Source organism: Penicillium waksmanii (assembly GCF_028829765.1).
Source record: "Penicillium waksmanii strain IBT 27052 chromosome Unknown utg000010l:1.0-3698451.0:1.0-3701458.0, whole genome shotgun sequence".
NCBI classification, from domain to species: domain Eukaryota; kingdom Fungi; phylum Ascomycota; class Eurotiomycetes; order Eurotiales; family Aspergillaceae; genus Penicillium; species Penicillium waksmanii.
This window is the reverse complement of record NW_026643256.1, coordinates 2,679,843-2,698,075: the sequence shown is the minus strand read 5'-3', so window position 1 is coordinate 2,698,075 and position 18,233 is coordinate 2,679,843. Positions and strand designations below refer to the sequence as shown.

The following is an 18,233-nucleotide window of genomic DNA, read 5'->3' as shown; positions in this document are numbered from 1 at the left end:
ATACGACATAGACCACTCGCAATGAATACATAACAAGATGCGTTTTGTTCGGGATTGTACCAAGGAAAATTTCAAAGTCTGGGACAAATACTAGTAATTCATTCCAAGGTTGACTGTAATAACTTGAGTTATCCAGTATACTATTATAATACATTTCTATGTTCTCTCCATCTTTTGTTATTGTACAATGTTGGTACTAATGGATGATTTGATCTATACTCAAGGCATTCCAATACCCCCTCCAAACCCAACAGGACGTCTCTGGCCTTCGTTCTCCGGAACGATGGTCATAACCTTATAGATCTGACCCATAGAGCCGCCGCCCTTCTCAATCAATCTCTTCCAGCCGGTTTCTAGAGTCTTTCTGTGCTCTTCATCCTTGACCTTCCGAAGAAGCTGCTGCATACGCTCTTCAATCCCCAACGCTGAAAGAAAGTCACCCTGATCCACAGGTCCGTGAACCTCAACGCCCTCGCTTCCCTCTAGAGCAGCTTCGGCAAGAGCAGTAAAGTCAACATCCGCACTGACGTCAACCTGGCCAGGCGATGACAGAAATGGCACAATCTCATGGTTTTGAATACCACGTAGAGAGTTGATTGGAATAGTGGAGGCAGTGCCGTAGTCCATGATCAAAGCTGCTCCTGAAGGTGTCTTCTTAACCGGTTCTTGGGCATCAGCCTTCGCAGACCGGGTAGGTGCACCGTCGCCACCGATACGACGGGCGAAGTCTGCGGCATAGATGCGGCTCTCCGGGCTGACTTCAATTGTTGAGCCAGGCTGTGATTTGAGTGCGCGGTAGCGCTCGGAGGCCTCGGGGATCACGAGGGAGTTAGGGGTCGAGGCCGTCGCCTTGGTCAATTTGAATTCGGGTTCGCCCTCGATGTTTTCTTCAACAGCCTTGGGATTCAAGGTGACAAGTAGCTCTCGCCACTGAGGGGTATTAGCAACCTTCAATGGCTCATGTAACTTCTGCGGTCCGGTCGGAGTCATGATCTCCTTGGGCTGCGGTTCGTTCTCGGGAGATGGGGGGACAGATTCAAAGGCATGGACGGGAAGTGCGTCGAAGAATTCATGTGCAAAGATGAAGGGGGTCTTTCCTTCCTCTGATAAGTAACATATTAGCCAATTGCTCTCTCCATAGCTACTGCTCTGCCTTTTTGACTTACCGTGTGGCAACAAACGAATATCCTCTACCCAGATGATCGGCACATCAAAGTATTTGCACATACTCCGGTGACCGATATCCGTCTCCTCCATCGCCGCCTCTTCGCCACAAAGGGTTGATTTTTGGAGCTGTCGCAAAGTCGGACTAGCCTCAACGAGATATATAGCTTCGACGCTGGAAGAGAAGCTCTTGAAATTCCGGAATGTCTGTCATATCATCGGTTAATCTCACGCTCTTCAATTGGATGGAACCAAATGCAGAACCTGGTGCTTGACAACTTACCCGCAACATATCATCCATGAGGGTTCCCTTGCCCGGACCAACCTCCATCAGTTGAACACCACTTCTCGTCCGGCCCTGAGCCATCCATTCCGCAATTGTCCAGATTCCGATCAACTCGCCGAACACTTGAGAGATTTCAGGTGACGTGACGAAGTCACCGTGTTTACCGAAGACAGCTCCACCCTCCTGAGTGGTGTAATATCCTCCTTCCGGTGAGGTCAAAACCTGGCGCATAAAGGCTGAGATGGGGATAGGACCTGTGACCTAGATGTGTGTTGGTTGTCAGTATACATGCCGAGGTATTCCGGTTACCAGGCAAGACTTACCTTCATGGCACCGGCCAATATACGTGCTAAGGGCGTCGACCATTGTCTTTGCTCGAATGTTGAGTTGCATCGCCGTGAATATGTCGACAGTACCGTGTTGCGAGACCTCCGCAAGGCATGGGACGCGATGCGCCTGGCGGCGGGATTCATGCTTAATCAGAGCTGGTGAGCCCTCACTGAGTATTTCGGAGTGGGCGAGAATCAGAGAGCGAAATTACAGCGCTTGAATTCGACAATTGCGCTCGAGCCAAAGGCACAGGTCTAGAGTTTATTCGTTCTGCTGCGTTTCTGCTCCGCAAAAGCTCCGCCGCACGTGATCTTATCTTTATCAGCATTGGATTTCTTTACATGGGATGGGTTCCTATGCCGTCAATTCCTGAATAATCATACAATTCGTGATATAGATAGACTAAGGATGTAGGACAACTAGTACATTGAGTCTGCAGGCCGATAGATCGCTTTGGAAGTATTACATCAAGCTCGAAGAACCCTCATTACCGCCTCCGACTTTTGTTGTTTTGCTGTGTATCCACCATCATCTGATCGCTGTAAAGATTTGACTGCGGCAGGTTGTAACGGAGAGCTTCGCCCTCTTCGCCGAACCCGTAACTTCCGTCTTGTACTTGCGGTTCTGCGCGGCGATTGCGGCGATCGCGGTCGGCTTGTTCCCGGATATTGTTGAACGAGTTTTGCGTGTTGGCATGTGTGGTGTTGCCGACAACGTTCAGCCTGAAAGTTAATTTCCGCCCGTCCGCCTATAGTGCAAATGTTAGCTGGAAGTTATAAGTTGATCGGGGTCCGCTTTGGGATCATACCCATTGATTGTCAAAGTTTGCGACTGTGTTCTCCGCAATTTCCTTCTCTGCATAGGCGATCTCTGCTGTGACAGCTGGCGAGTGACTGATGACACGGCAGCTAAGCATCGGTCCAGTCCTAGCCTCCAATGCAGATTGGATATCTGCGGCAGATGTCCCTGGGGAAAAATTGCTCCCCACCACAATGAATGGACCCGAGGCGCCCTTAATCGACAGGCCACTCTTTGCAGCTTTGGGTTTGGGGTGAGGATGAGGATTGGCATCCCGTGCATTCTGGACAAGGGAAAGCAGGCGCTCAGAGTGCGGGTGTTCCTTCTGAGTCTTCTTTCGCGCGGGCTTCTCGCGTGATCGTGCGGCTCCGACAGTTGCAGGGGTCGGGTTGGTCTTAACTTTGGTCTTGTGTTGAGGCTGGGGTTGTGGCTGGCTCGTCCGGAATGAGGCCGATGCGGATCGCTGAGAGTTGCGGGACGACTGTTAGAGAGTTGAACGCGTGGATTCACGAGCACAGTTGTGATCATACCTTTAGCTTGCCCGGAGCTGCGATGCGGCTAGCCAGGCTTCCGGGCTTCGCAGGCTGTGCCCTGCCCAGTGCGCCGGAGCCTGAGCCTGAGCCTGGCGCACTCGCTCTGCGATCCTTCTTGTTCTTGTTCTTTCCGAGGATTTGACTGGCCAACAACTCATTCTGCTTCTTTTGGCGATCTGAAACGCGTCAGGGACGAGGCCGTTTTCCTAGGGCCGGGCACTAGGATGGGGATGAAGGTTTACCGGATTGGATGATCTCGTCAAAAGAGGGTCCCTTTGGAGATGGCCCCTTTGGGACTTGCTTCTTCGGCGGCATGATGACTGAGTGTGAATGTGCGAGTGGGCAGAGGAGTTCAAGTCGGGAGTGGGAGGGAGGAACTTTGGGAACCTTAGAAACTTGAACCTTAACCTCAGCTCTCGGCGCTTTGGGTGGAGCCGGGATCGGCACGGCCTGCAACACTCCTGATGGAAGATATACTTGAAACCATATCGACCATTTTTCAACCTTTTGGTCTATTCAAGCTCAGGGAAATCTACCATATTTTCAAATCCTTCATTCAAGTTTTCATGGAAAACTTGAATGAGCTCGAGTGATTGTACCTAGTACTAGTAGATACTAGGTGGCGCCTTGGAATTCAATCTAAAAACGATTTATGTTTGACTACTACTAATAGTACATTTGCGCCATACGTCGATATTAAAAGGTTTCTCGCCACTATGCCCTAATTTACTCTGATGTTTGAAAGAAAGTTGTTGCGCTGTGTGACGATTATTGGCGTGGTGTCTCACGGCTAGACATTCCGATTGACAAGCCTCCATCCACCGAGAATGAGAGCGTATAGCTTTCCGAGTATTGGCTGACGGTGCTTCCAAAAGTACTTTGTCACAATCCCCATCGATCCCATTACAACCACCAAACCCAATGCACTGACGGTCCAAAGATCCCAATTATTGGCTTTCCATGTGGACATGCGCGAGTCTGCTGTCTGCAGATGCATAGGACGCAGTTCTTTGCCGTTCTTATCAAATCGAAGCTCATTATCATACATAGTCTCTTCTATCAGATCCGCTGCGTGGTTTTTGCGACGCGCTGCAATATGGGCGATACGTTGCAGGCGCAACACGTTCTGCCTGTAAAGCCCATCATCCCCGGAGTCGAGGATTTTCTTCGATTTCATATAAATTTCATCAGAGGTAAACGTGAATTTGTCGAGAGACTCAGCGACACCGCCGGCTACAAGCCTTGTTGTATTGGCAGTTTGGTCGAAAAATATGCCCATGGATAGCATTGGCTTCCCATGAAAAAGGGCCTCGTTTGCACTAGAGCCGCCGCCATGAGTAAAATAGAGCTTGGTAGAGGTATGGTCCAAGATGGCACGCTGTGGAGCAAAGAATGGGAACACCCAGTCGGGATGTTTGTTTGCTAGCATATCCGCCAAAGAAATATCTGCCGTTCTGCCTTTGGTCGTGGTATTGAAGCTCTGGCTGGTATCGATGTCATTCCGGCCAGTTTTCGGAATAGCCCAGATCACACCGTCGACAAGTCCTTCGTTCATCAGACGACTCACCCCCACTATAATTTTGGCGACATCCTTATGGGGAAGAATGATATGTGTGCCAAGGGCGATGTAAAGAACAGATTTGTGATTGTGCAAGAATTCTCCGCACTTTGTATCCAAAGGATCCCAACTAGGGCTCAATAGAGGCCCGACTGGAGAACAGGTAGGAGGCAAGTCTCGTGGAATCTCTAGGCCGGCAAAAGAGTTGACAAATATCAGATAGTCCGGCTTCTTGGGCTTGTGAAGTGGGCGTAAAACGCCATGCTCATGACGCATTTGTCTAGTCCGACTGAAAAGCCTCATGATAGCTGGCAAATCAAGCAAAATGATAATTTCATTTTTGAAACGTAGCCACATTGAAGCATCTTCCGAGGTCATAGTCCCAGGAAGTTGAAACCCTGGCTGACCGGGAATATAAGGACAGGGCAATTGTAGCGGTGGCCAGTTAGGACAGACAACAGCAATTGGTAGGTCATACTCGACATGCATATCGTTAGCGGCCTCCACGAAGAAATCAGCCACAATCATGCTTGGGCGTGTTTTCAGATCTTCGATAATCTTTTTGAGACCGAAATATGTTTGAGGCCAGTAAGAGTCGAACATGGACTTGGAAATGAATGTTGGTTCGATGCCCTTACGGACGTCCCAAGCTTGCATTCGACGGTAATGATCATTTAGTTGCTCAGGTGTCGGACCAGGGCCCATAGTGTGAATTTTAGTGACAAACCCGTATTCATCGGGCTTGATCCAGCTTTCTTGGCCGTCAAGAGTCGCAAATTCAATGACATGACCACGCTCGGCGAGGGCCCTACCAATCTCTAAAACGGGGCCTTTCGTTTTGCAAATATCAAGTTAGTAATGTAGTGTTTCATGACTAATTGAAGTCCCATTAGTTATGCTTACCAGCATGAGTAAATCCCCCCTGTTGTCACTACGAGCAATATTTTCCGCGACGGGTGCACGTCATGCGATAAATCCATTTTGGGGGCCACGAGATAAGCAAAATGTTTGTGAAAACTTATGATACAAAATTCGGTAATTGTAACAGGGTGAACACCGAAAAAGAATTTGAAATATGAGGCTGATTTCGATCCTTAAAAATGTAAGTTTAGGCCCCCCCGTCGTTCTCTTCGAACGGAGTTCGTCGCATGACTCCACTCAATCCCGCTCGGTTCAACCCAAGTCGGCAATGCGCGATGTGACTACTAACGAGGAATAGGTGTTTTAGGAGCTTACTACTTCTTTTTTATCACATTGCATGGTTAGCTTTGGCTAACTGACCAAGGAAATTTTGGTGACTATATATGAAGAGTTTCCTGGCGAGTAGTGAGTGTTGTCTGAAAGGGGAAAGATTGCAAAATAATCAAGATAGCATCTCGTGCTTTATTGATGGATGCCATGATCAGGCTCAGTGATCAAATCAGAGGACACTCAATTCTAATAGCCTACCAGATATGCTATTGGGTGAAATTTAGATGAATTGTTTTAGAAAGGCGGGGCCAGGTGCATATTGGACAAGTTGGCCCCAAAGTTGGCCCCAATTCAGGGCGCGTTTTGAATCTCACCTCAGAGCCCCTCAAACCCATTTTTCCTGCTCACACCAGAACTCCGATCAGAATGTGCTCATCACTTCCTCCGAGATATGAAGTTCGCGTTCTTGGACCAGAACATACAGAATGGGTTGGGGCTATTTGCGCCCATACGAATATGTTCTTCTCTCCACTGTGGCCAGTTCTGTATCCCGAAAACAGAACTGAGCGGACATATCAAATGTTCAGTACAGGGCACTACATGATGAAGCACCAGATCGACTCTGGATTTTCCCTTGGTATCTTTGACAAAGAGTACCAATTCAAGCGACCAGAGTCTGCAGCTACTGGAGGCAAGCTGTACTGGGACCTTGACGACGCGAGTGCTACTGAGCGCGACCTCGAGAACCAGATGGATTTCCCATTGGTTTCAGTTGCTATGGCTTATGATGGCATCGATGAGCTTGATATGGAAAAGATGAAGCCGGTTATCGGGACATTACCCTTGTTCGCAACAGCCTACAAGGCTTTAAACGAACTCGACACGCGCGACCCTGCCTCATGGAAACCCATTAGTCGCGGTCAGGTACTGATGCGCAACGCCACTAGTACGCGCGGACCATACGAAGGCCGTGGACTCATGAGGAAGTTGGCCGAAGAGATGATGAAACGCTCGGCAACGCTAGGTTTCCGGGGTATCCAAATTGAGACTGGCTCTGAAGCTGTCCTCAAGGTTTGGTCGACTCCCCCGGCGCAGTTCAACGCAAACGTCATTGGGAAGGTACACACAACCACCTATGAGGAAAAGAATGAGTCTGGAGAGACAGTTTATCCGTTTCGACCAGCAAATCTCAATCTCGGCAAAGTTTATGTGGATCTCAAGACCGCAGGATCCCAGTGAGCTTGATTTCCAATTCCTTTCTAGCATCCTGGCCAAGCGGATCATTGATTGATTGATGGGGAATATTTATCTTAAATGCCGGGCCGAAGAAACCCAACTGCAAAGTTTGCCATCACTTCCTGTACATTTGAGCAGCACCTGGTCATAGAGTTAGAGCTTGACATAAACTTTGTTTAGATGGAAGTGTTGATTTTATTGAGAACTTGCAGGGTTATGCCAGATCCACAATCAAATAGAATATTCAGGTGCTGATTTTAAGGGCTACAGAGAGACAAGGCTTTCAAGGTTCTTTGCAGGAGAGCTCTCACATTCTTCAGTATTGTTTTAATGCTCCTATCTAGTACGATTGGATAGAGAAGTCTTCCAAGGTCTCTGGCTTAATTAATACTCGCTGGTACTACGCATGTTATACTCGCTCAATCTCATTATATCATACTAGTACTATTATATAGCTCATTAACTCACATGGTTTTCTGTACACGAAATAAAGGATAGTAGCAGAGAACTTGCCTAATGATGGCTCTGTCTTGTGTCCCTGTCAACAAGCTCCACGTCGCTGTTAGAATCATCATTCTGTGACCGTGCCGCATACTTGACAGAATAGGTGACTGATTTATTTATGGCACTGTCTTGCCCATAATTCGCTCTGTTGCTTCGTCCTCCTGGTGCCGCAGACCCATATGTCCTGGCGTATGTTTCCCGAGAAGAACCACCCAGCAATGCGGGAAACCAACGAGCAATAAGGGCTCTGGATGCAGGCAGACAGGCGCACAGTATAGAAATTTGGCATTCGATGACAGACCAGTAGATGAGTGGGTAAAGGCCGACGGTCTGGTTGACACCCCAGCGATTATTCCAGAAGACAATGACCCTGATAATGGCGATAATGGTGAGGCTGTGATGCGGATTAGTACCTTTTTAGCCCATCGAAGTGAAATTTAGGAGCACGTACAGTGAGCCAACAATGAACATCAGTGCCACAGTAATCTTCTTTCGCAGCGGCATTTGCAGCTTGCTCACTTCCCAAACGGGTAGCACAATAGTAACCGCATCCACAAAAATGTTGACGAGGCAATTGACCAAAATAGAATTGATGAAGTTGATACACTGTCCGGGTTCTTCGTTCGTCCAGCCATTCCAGGTGAGATGCACGGGAAGACAACGAAATGAATCCACGAATGCCCATGTAATACCGATTGCGGCATTTATACCGATGAGACCATATGCGACATAGCGAAACATCGGGGTTTGGAAAATGCGAAGTAGGAAGAGAACAACCGAGATTTTTGCCAGAGATATCTGTATTTTGTACATCACTGCAAGGGCTTGGAAAAGCTGGATTTTGTTAGTACAACAGGTTTTAATTGGGTGAAAAGAGATCGAACCTTATAAAATTCAGTGATTTCGGGGAAATCAATGTCCCAAATATTCTGACCGAAGCCATATCGTACCACTGCGTTTTGTTAGATCTTATATGAGAGATGTCGGGGGGAGCATCAACTTACTATAGACATGAAGAACATAAATCGCAAGGCCCATGAACTGTCTGTCATTAGCATACCGAGAATGAGACAAGACACGACCGACTCACATATGAAACAATGATTGTATAGTCATCCCATCCCCACCCGCCCGCAAGTCCGCTGCTCTTGGCGAATATCCTCGCCACGAAAAAGATCGAAGCAAGAATTAAAGGAGTCAGAGTTGACCCACTGACCACGTGAGGGCCCTTGAGCGGCGTAATATCACATTCTTTTTCATACTGCCGTTTTGTAGCTGAGAGTGTTAGGTAAATTGAGAAGACGCCGATCAAACGCAAGTGAAACTCACTAAAAAACTCCTTGGTTGTGCAATTGCTCTCAACACAGTTCAGTAAATCAGACGGGCGCGAGTCACTAGAACAGAAGCATGTGCTGTTATCGTTGAGGGAACAACTTGAAAATAAGTTCTCATTGCAGTTCAGCTGGGAGAATTGTCAGCGCCAGGTAGTCATGATACCCTACAAGACTCGGATGTACTCACAGCACAAGAAGGAAACTGCGTTGCAGTTGAGCTTGCTGCTCGTATCCCCACTACCAGCAAAGCCAGGAGGCTAAGTAGATACAAATGGGTTCTCATCATGGAAATGTGCCAGGTGGTTCTTGGAAAAAGGGAGAATTTCGCACCGGGGGGGCAGCAGCTGGTTTATGTTTTTGCTTCGGCATGGTTGTCTCAAATGGGCAACGTGGGGAATTGTTTCACTAAAGAAAATAAATAGACTAATCCACGTGCTGACCCAGGGTTAAGGTTATCCATCTGCACAGTTTCTAGCTGAGGAGTTGACCCAGATTATCATACTCGGTTCTGATTGAGCCTCAAATAATGGATCGGAGAGACCGGTGGCGCTAGGGCTGGGGCTCGGTACGTTCGGGGAGATCTGGATCGGGAAAATCATCCGTTTACTCCCGCCTAGATCAATGTAAATTCTGGACAGTGCCCCGAGTATCCACAATGAACACTGAGGTACAAACGACCTGGGCCCCCTTTAACTTTACCTAGAAAGCCACAGGAACTTGATTGAATTATTTCTGCACCTTGGAATCGTCAGAAGATAGTGTGGCGCACTAGGTACCAAATTTTGAATCTCAATGTATACTTCACAAACATAAAGAAAATAGCCGCCTACTCCCTGCGATCCAATGCCTTGAGTATTTGATTTCCTGTCACTCCGAGTCACACACAGATCACTGTTTTCTAATCAGCTGCGGGGACCTCGGCTGTCATATGCCGGTAATTCTGCTTATCGGTGCACAAATTCCCTTGATTCTCCACCAAGAAGCACGGGCAGAAGGCCAGAGAGGAGAAATTACGTGAATTGCGGACCCGCAAATGTTCCCACCGTCGCTCGGAGGGGTTCTTTTAGTGGCATTTGAAACTAGGATGATTAGAATGTGGGAATTCCTGGAGATCTGTAATTATCAAACGTCAAGGCCACCACACGAGCCATCACACGACCACGAACCAATTCACAGCTTCTTTAATGAACCATAGGGCCTCACTCAGTATTGCCTATAAAGACTGGAAACTATCTTTTGCGGTGGGTACTTAAGTCGCCAAGTCTACCGTCAAGTTCTAGAACCGTAGCGGAAGTACGAGGCTAGCCTAATGGGCCGACAAATTCCCACTAAGGCAATGGAAATACCTATATTAGGCTTCTCTAAGTTTTCTCCCCGGGAAGAAAATAATATTAAGTTCTCGTGTCTATTTTCAACAGGTTTTCAGGTTCATAAGTATTAGCGTCATAAATACCCGTCACTCCATTGTAAATTAAAGGTTTTTTCAGTAGGGAGAAATTGGAAATTTTTGCCCTTGCAAGAGAGATATCGGATAATAATCCGACATCGAGACAAAAGGGCAAATGGTATCTGTCGACTATGCTGCGTTGACAATGTGTATACAGGAAGCAAAAAATGAACACGAAGACCACTAGAAAGTTCAATGTCGATGATATAATTATTCAGTTGAATAATTGAATGGTGCCATCAAAATACCTAGGTGTCTTATACAGTTTGGCATGAAATATAATCTCTCCGTGGAGGTCTACCGTAATTAGTTGATGAGTAAACAATAGGAGAATTATGCTATGCAGAAGTCTCGGCCGTTTGAATGATTGAGCTTCACGCCTGGAAATTAAATTACATCATTTAATTTATTCTTGCCAATTTGTAAGCAATGCGAAACGAATCAACTTGTCCTAGTGCATATAGCGGACGGCTTTCTTCATCTGGCGTGTATGCAGGGGTTGACGTCTCCCATCGATCAATTGCACTTTTGAGAAGAAGCTTGTCTGAGAATTTTGAGTAACTGGGGGAAACGTGTCACACGTTGCTGTAAGCTCGCTGAAGACTGCATATCCACCACTTCTCGGAGTGATTCCGAGCTGATCGACGGACCTAGGCATTGTTGTCGAATCAGACCATCAAAATCTCGACCGTTGAAAGGTAAAAGGGGTCGCAAGATCAGTGCTCAAGGTACGCCGGATGATCGACAAGCCCACCGGACAGTTTCCCATCTCAGGAAGACTGACCGTGGGGCTAGTGGAAATTCCCCGGTGGCCGCCTGGATGGGCATTTCCCCTCACGAAATGCGGATTTTGGTCAATCATATATTCTATCTTCACAGAAGTAAAAGCCGGGTTTTCACCAAACTTACTTCTCTCTAGGTGTGTTATCGCAGTAGGGTTATTTGCATGCAATCTAAATATAACTCAAGAAGAAAGCGCTATAGCGCTTCAGATTAGCTGGTCTTTGCGTGTTCATGGGCTTATTCCAACGACTACTATTCCTGGTTTAAGGAGTTAAGAGCTTATCAGGAAAGTGGCGGGAAGGTCCCGATCATAAATTCTGTCAAGTTGCTAAAGCACTTAGTAGGCCTTTCCGTAAATGGGGCAAGAGTACGGCTGAGAGAGAAAAGCCTCGAGATGGACGCGGAGTACCATCGACGCAAGAAGGCGTACTTCGAAGCCAATGCGGACAAAGGCATTTCCCCTACCTTGGTTCGGTATCTCGACTGTCTTGAGCAATACGCCACTGGGCATGTCGTGTGGTGCTTGAACTCTTACCGCCATAATTTCCCTGGTGGAGATGGGTATCGCAGCTATTTTGCAAAGCGAGTTGCAGAGGGAGCTATCTTCTGGGATAATGCTGGGCAGTCGAAGAACATCCTGACCGGGATACCAGGTTCGGTATTTCAAGAAATAGCTGTTGGGGGAATGGATTTGGTCGAATCTACTACTGCTCTTGACTAGTTTAATAGTGGTCTTAGCAACTACATATAGATAGTTGCAATTAATGCCTCTACTCGCGTCAATATTCCACAAAATCAAAAAAAAAGCAATACCTAATCTCTAAATAAACTGGATTGGCAAGTCTGCATGACAATACGATAAATTCGTATAGAGCAAGATAAGGCGAGAAATCGGAAGGACAATCAATGGCCAGGGATCGCCTAAGTAGAGCTGAAAAGGATTAGCCAGTAATCCCTCATGTGCTCGTTTCGAAGTATTACAACTTTTCAACAATCCTTTTCCTGCATTAGTATAGATTTCCATTATTCGCCTAGGCTTCTCTATCATATCATGTGAGTACAAAGGCTCAGTGTTAGACCACTTTATATGACATCATTAACAGTAGTAAGTATGAATTTTGTCGCTTTTATGGTACTCGATATTTTCAACCAAAATTCTGCAATTGAGTTAAGTGGGGTGAGGTATCCAATACTGTACTACGTCGGGCTGGAATACGAGATGAGTCATTTCCGCCATGCATTACTCGGCGAGTGCGCGAAAGCGACTCATTCTCTTTATGTTTGGATGGAAAGTGACCCACTCTGCTGGGGTGTATACTCAGTGATTAATTTTAAAGCATCCTTCATATTCTTCATATTTCCCCACAAACACGGGCAAGCCTGATTAGTATTGGGTTTTGTCAAGAATCTAGCCAATCTCGCCTTTCTCCATACTTTCTTTGCTCAAGAGTATATTCAAAAATGGCAACAAATGCAGTGGAACAAGACGAAGAGCGTGATCAGATCTCTCAAAGTCTCCTACCGACATCTTTCGCGTGCTCGTCTTTGAGTCGACTTTCCGGTGGCACTGCGAATTTCGTATATCGGGGCATATTATCCGGATCCACAAAATCCATCATTATCAAACATACCAAAGGACATTCTGCCTCGAATCCGAACTTCAAGATTGATAGTAAGAGATGTGTTGGTGCTCACTGCTCGATGTCAGACAAAGGCACGAAAGCTAATTCCTGCCCAGCACTTTGAAGTGGCCATTCTTCGCGCACTGAGTGGTCTACCGCCCTATTCTGAGGCTGGTGTGACTGTCAAAGCACCTGAACTTCTGAATTTTGATATAGATACAGATACGCAGATCGTTGAAGATCTCCCTGGCTCTGTTGATTTGAAGACCTTCCTGCTTTCAAATGTGTCGAGTGAGGTGTCCGAATCCTCGGCTGAAGCCCTCGGTCGCGCGCTCGGATCCTGGCTGCGATCTTTCCATGACTGGGGCAACAGCAAAGATCAATTGAGATGCAAGGCAACACTCAGCGAAAATGAAAGTATGAAACAACTCAAATTCTGGGTGAATTACACAATGTTGATTGACACGATTGCGAATTTTCCCGATATTCTTGATCAGAGTCGCGATGTTTTTGAACAAGTTCGCGACTTCGCTGCGACCGAGTTGACGAAACAGAACCATGGCGATGAATTTGGAATCATCCATGGAGATTTTTGGACTGGAAAGTATGCTAGATCTCTGCTTTCCCTTGGTTTCTTGATATGGCAAGGGTTCTAACAAATTGTGTTTCCTAGCGTTCTCATTCCCAACGTTGCGATTGGCAGTCACTTCGACACTACTTTGTTTGTTGTTGACTGGGAGCTGGCGCAAGTTGGCAGCCGGGCCTTAGACCTCGGTCAGATGATCGCTGAACTATACGAAACGAAACTTTTCAAAGAGGCTGAAGCTGGCGTTTGGATCATTGAAGGGCTCCTTCAAGGATACGGCGGTTTGAGTGATGAAATGGCATTCCGCACTGCAATCCACGTTGGTGTTCACCTGATCTGTTGGGGTAGTAGGGTGCCCGGATGGGGTAGCAAGGATCAAATTGAAGAGGTTGTGAAGATTGGCAATAATATGGTTATCGGAGGCTGGACGAAGGACAAACAATGGTTCGAGAGCCATGGACTTGGCTTCTTTTTCAGGAAATGAGACTGCCTGAGTGTTCATTAAATCCTTTCATCGGATAGATCCATTCGGGTTCATATTTGCAGAAATACTATACAACCTCAGAAGTTCATCTTGATAGGCTTCGGAAAGTCAAAATCAGCGGGAATATGGACATGGTTGTAGCCATTTCGGTCAAGTGTATGATTGAATGCACGATTTAGGATATCTTCACAAAAGTTTTCCCCACCTTTGATGTGACGCCGCTGGGGGCAACGGTCAATATCGGTGACAAGCATAGATAACTATGGTGGGATTGGGATCCATGTTTGGATAGTGACAGGGGCTGTCCGATCGAAAAGCGGAACGTGGCCGAAAACGATCTCACTTGCGATATCTATTACACCCATACAGTCATACTGCTTGTTTGGCATTGGTGGGAGGGTGGAGGAGTGGAGAGGCCGCGAAGTGAGGTACAAGCCTACGGGAACGCTAAACCGAACGCGGTCAGGTCCTCAAACAGGGAATGCTGAGCGTTCATAAGCTCAACAGTGTTAAGAGGTGTACTACTACTAGGCATGGAATGTTTACTGGGGAGAATTCGAAACAGAAATGGTATCTTATTCGTAGTTTACATAAAATGTATCATCATAAGCGTCATGGCCGCCTGTAAAGTAAAGCAAATCCGGCCTGTCGGCGGAGTGAATCGACTAATCATTGCGCTGGGCAGATGACTTAGTTCTTAGCCTTCTCTGTTGGATTGTTAGTGTCCAGTCGGAATGATGACAAGTACTAGTTGGTTGGCTTACCCTTGTTGACATCGGCCTTGGTGTCGTGGGACACTTCGTCCTTCTTGTCGACCAGAGCATCCTTGGCGGCGGAGGCGCGAGTGCTGATGTTGGCATCGTTGTCCTTGGCAACCTGCTTGTTGCCCTCCTTGGAGGCTTCGGCACCAGTGCCTTGGACGGTCTCACTGACGTACTGAGCGGCGTTCTATATTGCATTGCATGTTAGTAACGACGAACAATGTTTTGGCACTGAGGCTGGTGCTGCGTACCTTGACGGTCTCCATTATGAAAATTGATGGGGGTGTTGATGGAAAAGTTTTAGAAGATGATTTGAGATGATGTAGAAGAGTTGTTCTTGGTGAATGGAAAAAATAGATTCGTGGAGAGGAATGGCCTATTTTATAGTTGGCCTGGGGAGTCGCTGATATCATATTGCGTCATCACCCAAACCAGATTTGGTGGGGCAGTCGCTCTTGACGTGCAGGAAAATCAGGGACCCACAGCCACCCCAGCAAGGCCCGGCCAGCCAAAAACAAGTTCATGGATAAACTTACACATGTTCGCTCTCCTTGTTTCTTGCTTGGGGGATTCTATGTCTTTCTATGACATCGTCAACTACTGTAATCTGTCACATGTTCCACCTCCAGCGCCGCCGGAGGTGGAACATGATGGATCAAGAAACAGGGGCCTTGGAGCCGAGACTGCATTGGTTAGCTCAGCAATTGATTCACATGCCATTGTCTTGTCATGATCAGGTACCTAGATGATCATCACGGCGGATCGAAATCTAAATCCCACATATGGTAAACCTTACGGATAGAAGGACCCTGACTAGTAATGGTGACTTGCAGCCCAGTGCCAAGATGATGGTCACTTGTCACCCGTTGCTAACTACACCTCAACGAGAGATGAAGAGAACTATCTAAAAGTACTACTTATAAATAACAACCTTTCTGTTCAAATAAATGATATTTATCTAATTTGCCTTGCTACTGGTAGTAGGAGATAGTAGTATCCATTGTGCTATGGTTGGCCCACCTTAATACCCCGGGGCCCATAGTATTTAGCTGTGGCTGTGGGGAGAGCTCTACAGAGTAGGCCCGGGCCGCATCTCGACCAGCTCAACAGTGAACGACCTCACGAGTAGCGAATTGAGCAACATTTCAACGATGTAACTAGTTTGAGTATCTGAATATAACTTTCCAAACTAAATATGTGAGAATGCCATATTCAACTATATTTGACGGTGTTAAAAGTGGAACTAGTACCAACACCGTGTGTGACATCTAGAAAAGCGTTCCTTCCTATTCGAGTAGTTGTCTTTCACATTCACAATCACACACTTCCAGACTTCTCCCCTCCTCCCCATCCAGCTCTCCCTCCCCCGCCTGATTCATTTGTTTCTCTCGACGTTTGACGTTCGACTTTTGATTATTCTCGGGCTTGTCTCCTTAGGTGTGTGATTGTCGGCATCGAACATGAGCTCAAACAGGCTCGAGGGCAGTCCTAGGCGTGAGCGACGGAGTGAGACTTTCTCTTTATCTGCAGCCTTCCGATCATCCCCGAAAAGTGCAAGGTGAGTTTCTTATTTTCCCCGGGATATTGAGAAGGGAACTCAACAGATGAATATAGTGTACTCAAGCCCATTTCATCAGATCCACCGGACTTGCAGCCAACTTGTCTCGAGAGAATTCATTACCCTATCTTTGACCCTCAGAACCCAAATCATAACCCGGCTGCAGCTTTCGCTCTACCACGATCACCACCACCACGCCGACACGATCTCCAAGCATCGTCCTCCGATTCCCAAGAGACAAGGGTCCTGGCTCGAAGAGTTCCCACGACGATCAATCCACAAAGCACGTTCAGGGCTGCTGGCAATTCGTGCAAGCTTACTCCGACTATCCTCTCGTGAGAACACTGACTTCAGTGAGGCCATTATCGAGGATATGTCTTGCGAACCCTCCAGGCACATCGAGGATGTTTCTCGCGAAGTCTCCAGGCGTGAGCGAGATCATATCCGAGGACATGACCATTCGAACTCAACGCAGGAAGACTTGAGCTTTGGTGTTTGTTTGTTCCGAACATCAACATCTCCTTGGGCCACAGCTTTGGATGGAGCAGGTTCAAATTTGGTACCCCGGGTCGAGTCTCCTCTGTCTCTACCTCTAGTGAATTCCATCTCGGCACCTGCCGAACTAGAAAGCTACTACTACAACAACACCGATGACGACCCGGAGCCGATGAATGATCGACCGGTAAGTATGGCATCCGAAGAACCGCCGTCGTATCGCTCGATCGCAGAAAGCGCTCGATATCACCGGCGTTCTAATGATTCAAATGCGAGAGAAAATACCAATCGAGAAATAGGTACAGATACATCCAACGAAACACACGGCTGTTTGACACAGCCATCGCCGTCGGTAGACTGGGACGAGCTCGGATCCCCGGCATCAAGCTTCAGGTATGAGAATATGATTCCGTGCCAGAGGAAGAATGTCTCTAGATTTCTGGGCACGGGTTCCAGCTTGTCCTCTTCGCCTATCTCAGTGGTCACGCAATCTGAAACTCTTGCTTCTCAAGAGCACCTACCACCAATTCGTGATCAACCAAAAAGCGACTACTGTGGGCGTGAAGAGTTAATTCCGACACCGAGCCCGCCTTCAGAGATGGTCACAATTGCATTTCCCGGGGTATACCAAGCGTTATTGGATCAGTGGGCGGGTGAAATGCGGGATAAATCCAAGAATATACCATGTGCCCGATTGAAAGTACCAGAGTGCAATCCTGTTGCAATTGCTCAAGCTAGGCAAACTGATGGAGGTGAGGCTGAGCCTTCTGGGAAACGCCATCCATTTGGCCGCCATATGTCTCTGAGAACCGTAAGTCATCTTGGTATTTTCTCGCCCCTTGGATCTTCTAATAACTTCTCTAGGACCAGGGATACCCTGGAAAATCCGAGGCGGTCTACAGAAAAAACCATGTGGTGTTTTCAGCGCACTCACATGAGATTCCAATCTCCCCTGATAGTCACAGCTCTTCTACACCCTATGGCCGAACGGTCGAGTCTTTGTACGATGGATCAGAATATTCCAACTACGCCCTTCCAGGCTCTTCGCCGACAAATATCACTTCGCCATCATATTATTCTAACGATATCTGGAGTCCATTGGAGTCTCCCATTGATGAAGAACTTCTATTCTCACCCTTCCCTCGAAACGAGTACTACATGGCCGATGGAAAGACGAGCGGCGTCTATCCCGACCAAGACGACCAGCCCCCCGTTAAAGTAGAAAGTCGCTTCTATGGCGACGGAAGTATTCACAGTGGCCGTGGCCTCGACCGGACTCTTTCTGATAGACTGCGTGAGCTCACGGAAAGGATTCCAACAATGGGGGGTTCGCGATCCATGCGGCAAGATCCTCGGACTGGACTAGGGCTTAGTGAATCGACGGACGAATCTTCCGTTATCAGAGCTACTGGATATGAAGCCCGACGACTGGGTTGAAAGTTCCCTGACGCTAGCTGAGATGTTTCGGTTAGGTTTTACATCATGATGTCTTGCTGCCTCGGTCTTTGGATGGTCATGGCCTATTAGTATCATTCCTAATGTATGTTTATGCATAGTGCGAGT

General features: G+C 47.3%; 9 protein-coding genes across 9 annotated transcripts; 4 read left to right on the top strand and 5 right to left on the bottom strand.

The window, feature by feature from the left end:
* Positions 1-219: 219 nt before the first annotated feature.
* N7481_012959 (S-adenosyl-L-methionine-dependent methyltransferase MidA) lies at positions 220-1,681 on the bottom strand (the record flags this gene model as incomplete). The annotated part of the gene is made up of 2 exons (XM_057272178.1): positions 220-1,353; positions 1,448-1,681. The coding sequence occupies 2 exons, from the start codon at positions 1,679-1,681 to the stop codon at positions 220-222; spliced, it is 1,368 nt and encodes a 455-aa protein (XP_057116366.1).
* Positions 1,682-2,267: 586 nt separating this feature from the next.
* N7481_012958 (uncharacterized protein) lies at positions 2,268-3,426 on the bottom strand (the record flags this gene model as incomplete). Its single annotated transcript, XM_057272177.1, has 4 exons — positions 2,268-2,528; positions 2,589-3,041; positions 3,109-3,287; positions 3,354-3,426. 4 exons carry the CDS (start codon positions 3,424-3,426, stop codon positions 2,268-2,270), a joined length of 966 nt encoding a protein of 321 aa, XP_057116365.1.
* A 475-nt stretch (positions 3,427-3,901) lies between these two features.
* N7481_012957 (glycosyltransferase) lies at positions 3,902-5,649 on the bottom strand (the record flags this gene model as incomplete). The annotated part of the gene is made up of 2 exons (XM_057272176.1): positions 3,902-5,477; positions 5,573-5,649. 2 exons carry the CDS (start codon positions 5,647-5,649, stop codon positions 3,902-3,904), a joined length of 1,653 nt encoding a protein of 550 aa, XP_057116364.1.
* Positions 5,650-6,286: 637 nt separating this feature from the next.
* Positions 6,287-7,099, top strand: N7481_012956 (uncharacterized protein; the record flags this gene model as incomplete). Its single annotated transcript, XM_057272175.1, has 1 exon — positions 6,287-7,099. The coding sequence occupies one exon, from the start codon at positions 6,287-6,289 to the stop codon at positions 7,097-7,099; it is 813 nt and encodes a 270-aa protein (XP_057116363.1).
* Positions 7,100-7,609: 510 nt separating this feature from the next.
* N7481_012955 (uncharacterized protein) lies at positions 7,610-9,217 on the bottom strand (the record flags this gene model as incomplete). Its single annotated transcript, XM_057272174.1, has 7 exons — positions 7,610-7,994; positions 8,052-8,434; positions 8,485-8,552; positions 8,605-8,641; positions 8,691-8,875; positions 8,930-9,062; positions 9,122-9,217. 7 exons carry the CDS (start codon positions 9,215-9,217, stop codon positions 7,610-7,612), a joined length of 1,287 nt encoding a protein of 428 aa, XP_057116362.1.
* A 2,341-nt stretch (positions 9,218-11,558) lies between these two features.
* On the top strand, positions 11,559-11,885 carry N7481_012954 (uncharacterized protein; the record flags this gene model as incomplete). The annotated part of the gene is made up of 1 exon (XM_057272173.1): positions 11,559-11,885. One exon carries the CDS (start codon positions 11,559-11,561, stop codon positions 11,883-11,885), a length of 327 nt encoding a protein of 108 aa, XP_057116361.1.
* Positions 11,886-12,625: 740 nt separating this feature from the next.
* On the top strand, positions 12,626-13,856 carry N7481_012953 (uncharacterized protein; the record flags this gene model as incomplete). The annotated part of the gene is made up of 3 exons (XM_057272172.1): positions 12,626-12,847; positions 12,903-13,390; positions 13,460-13,856. 3 exons carry the CDS (start codon positions 12,626-12,628, stop codon positions 13,854-13,856), a joined length of 1,107 nt encoding a protein of 368 aa, XP_057116360.1.
* A 690-nt stretch (positions 13,857-14,546) lies between these two features.
* Positions 14,547-14,883, bottom strand: N7481_012952 (uncharacterized protein; the record flags this gene model as incomplete). The annotated part of the gene is made up of 3 exons (XM_057272171.1): positions 14,547-14,563; positions 14,621-14,804; positions 14,869-14,883. The coding sequence occupies 3 exons, from the start codon at positions 14,881-14,883 to the stop codon at positions 14,547-14,549; spliced, it is 216 nt and encodes a 71-aa protein (XP_057116359.1).
* Positions 14,884-16,077: 1,194 nt separating this feature from the next.
* N7481_012951 (uncharacterized protein) lies at positions 16,078-18,107 on the top strand (the record flags this gene model as incomplete). The annotated part of the gene is made up of 4 exons (XM_057272170.1): positions 16,078-16,175; positions 16,317-16,857; positions 17,011-17,481; positions 17,535-18,107. The coding sequence occupies 4 exons, from the start codon at positions 16,078-16,080 to the stop codon at positions 18,105-18,107; spliced, it is 1,683 nt and encodes a 560-aa protein (XP_057116358.1).
* Positions 18,108-18,233: the final 126 nt, after the last annotated feature.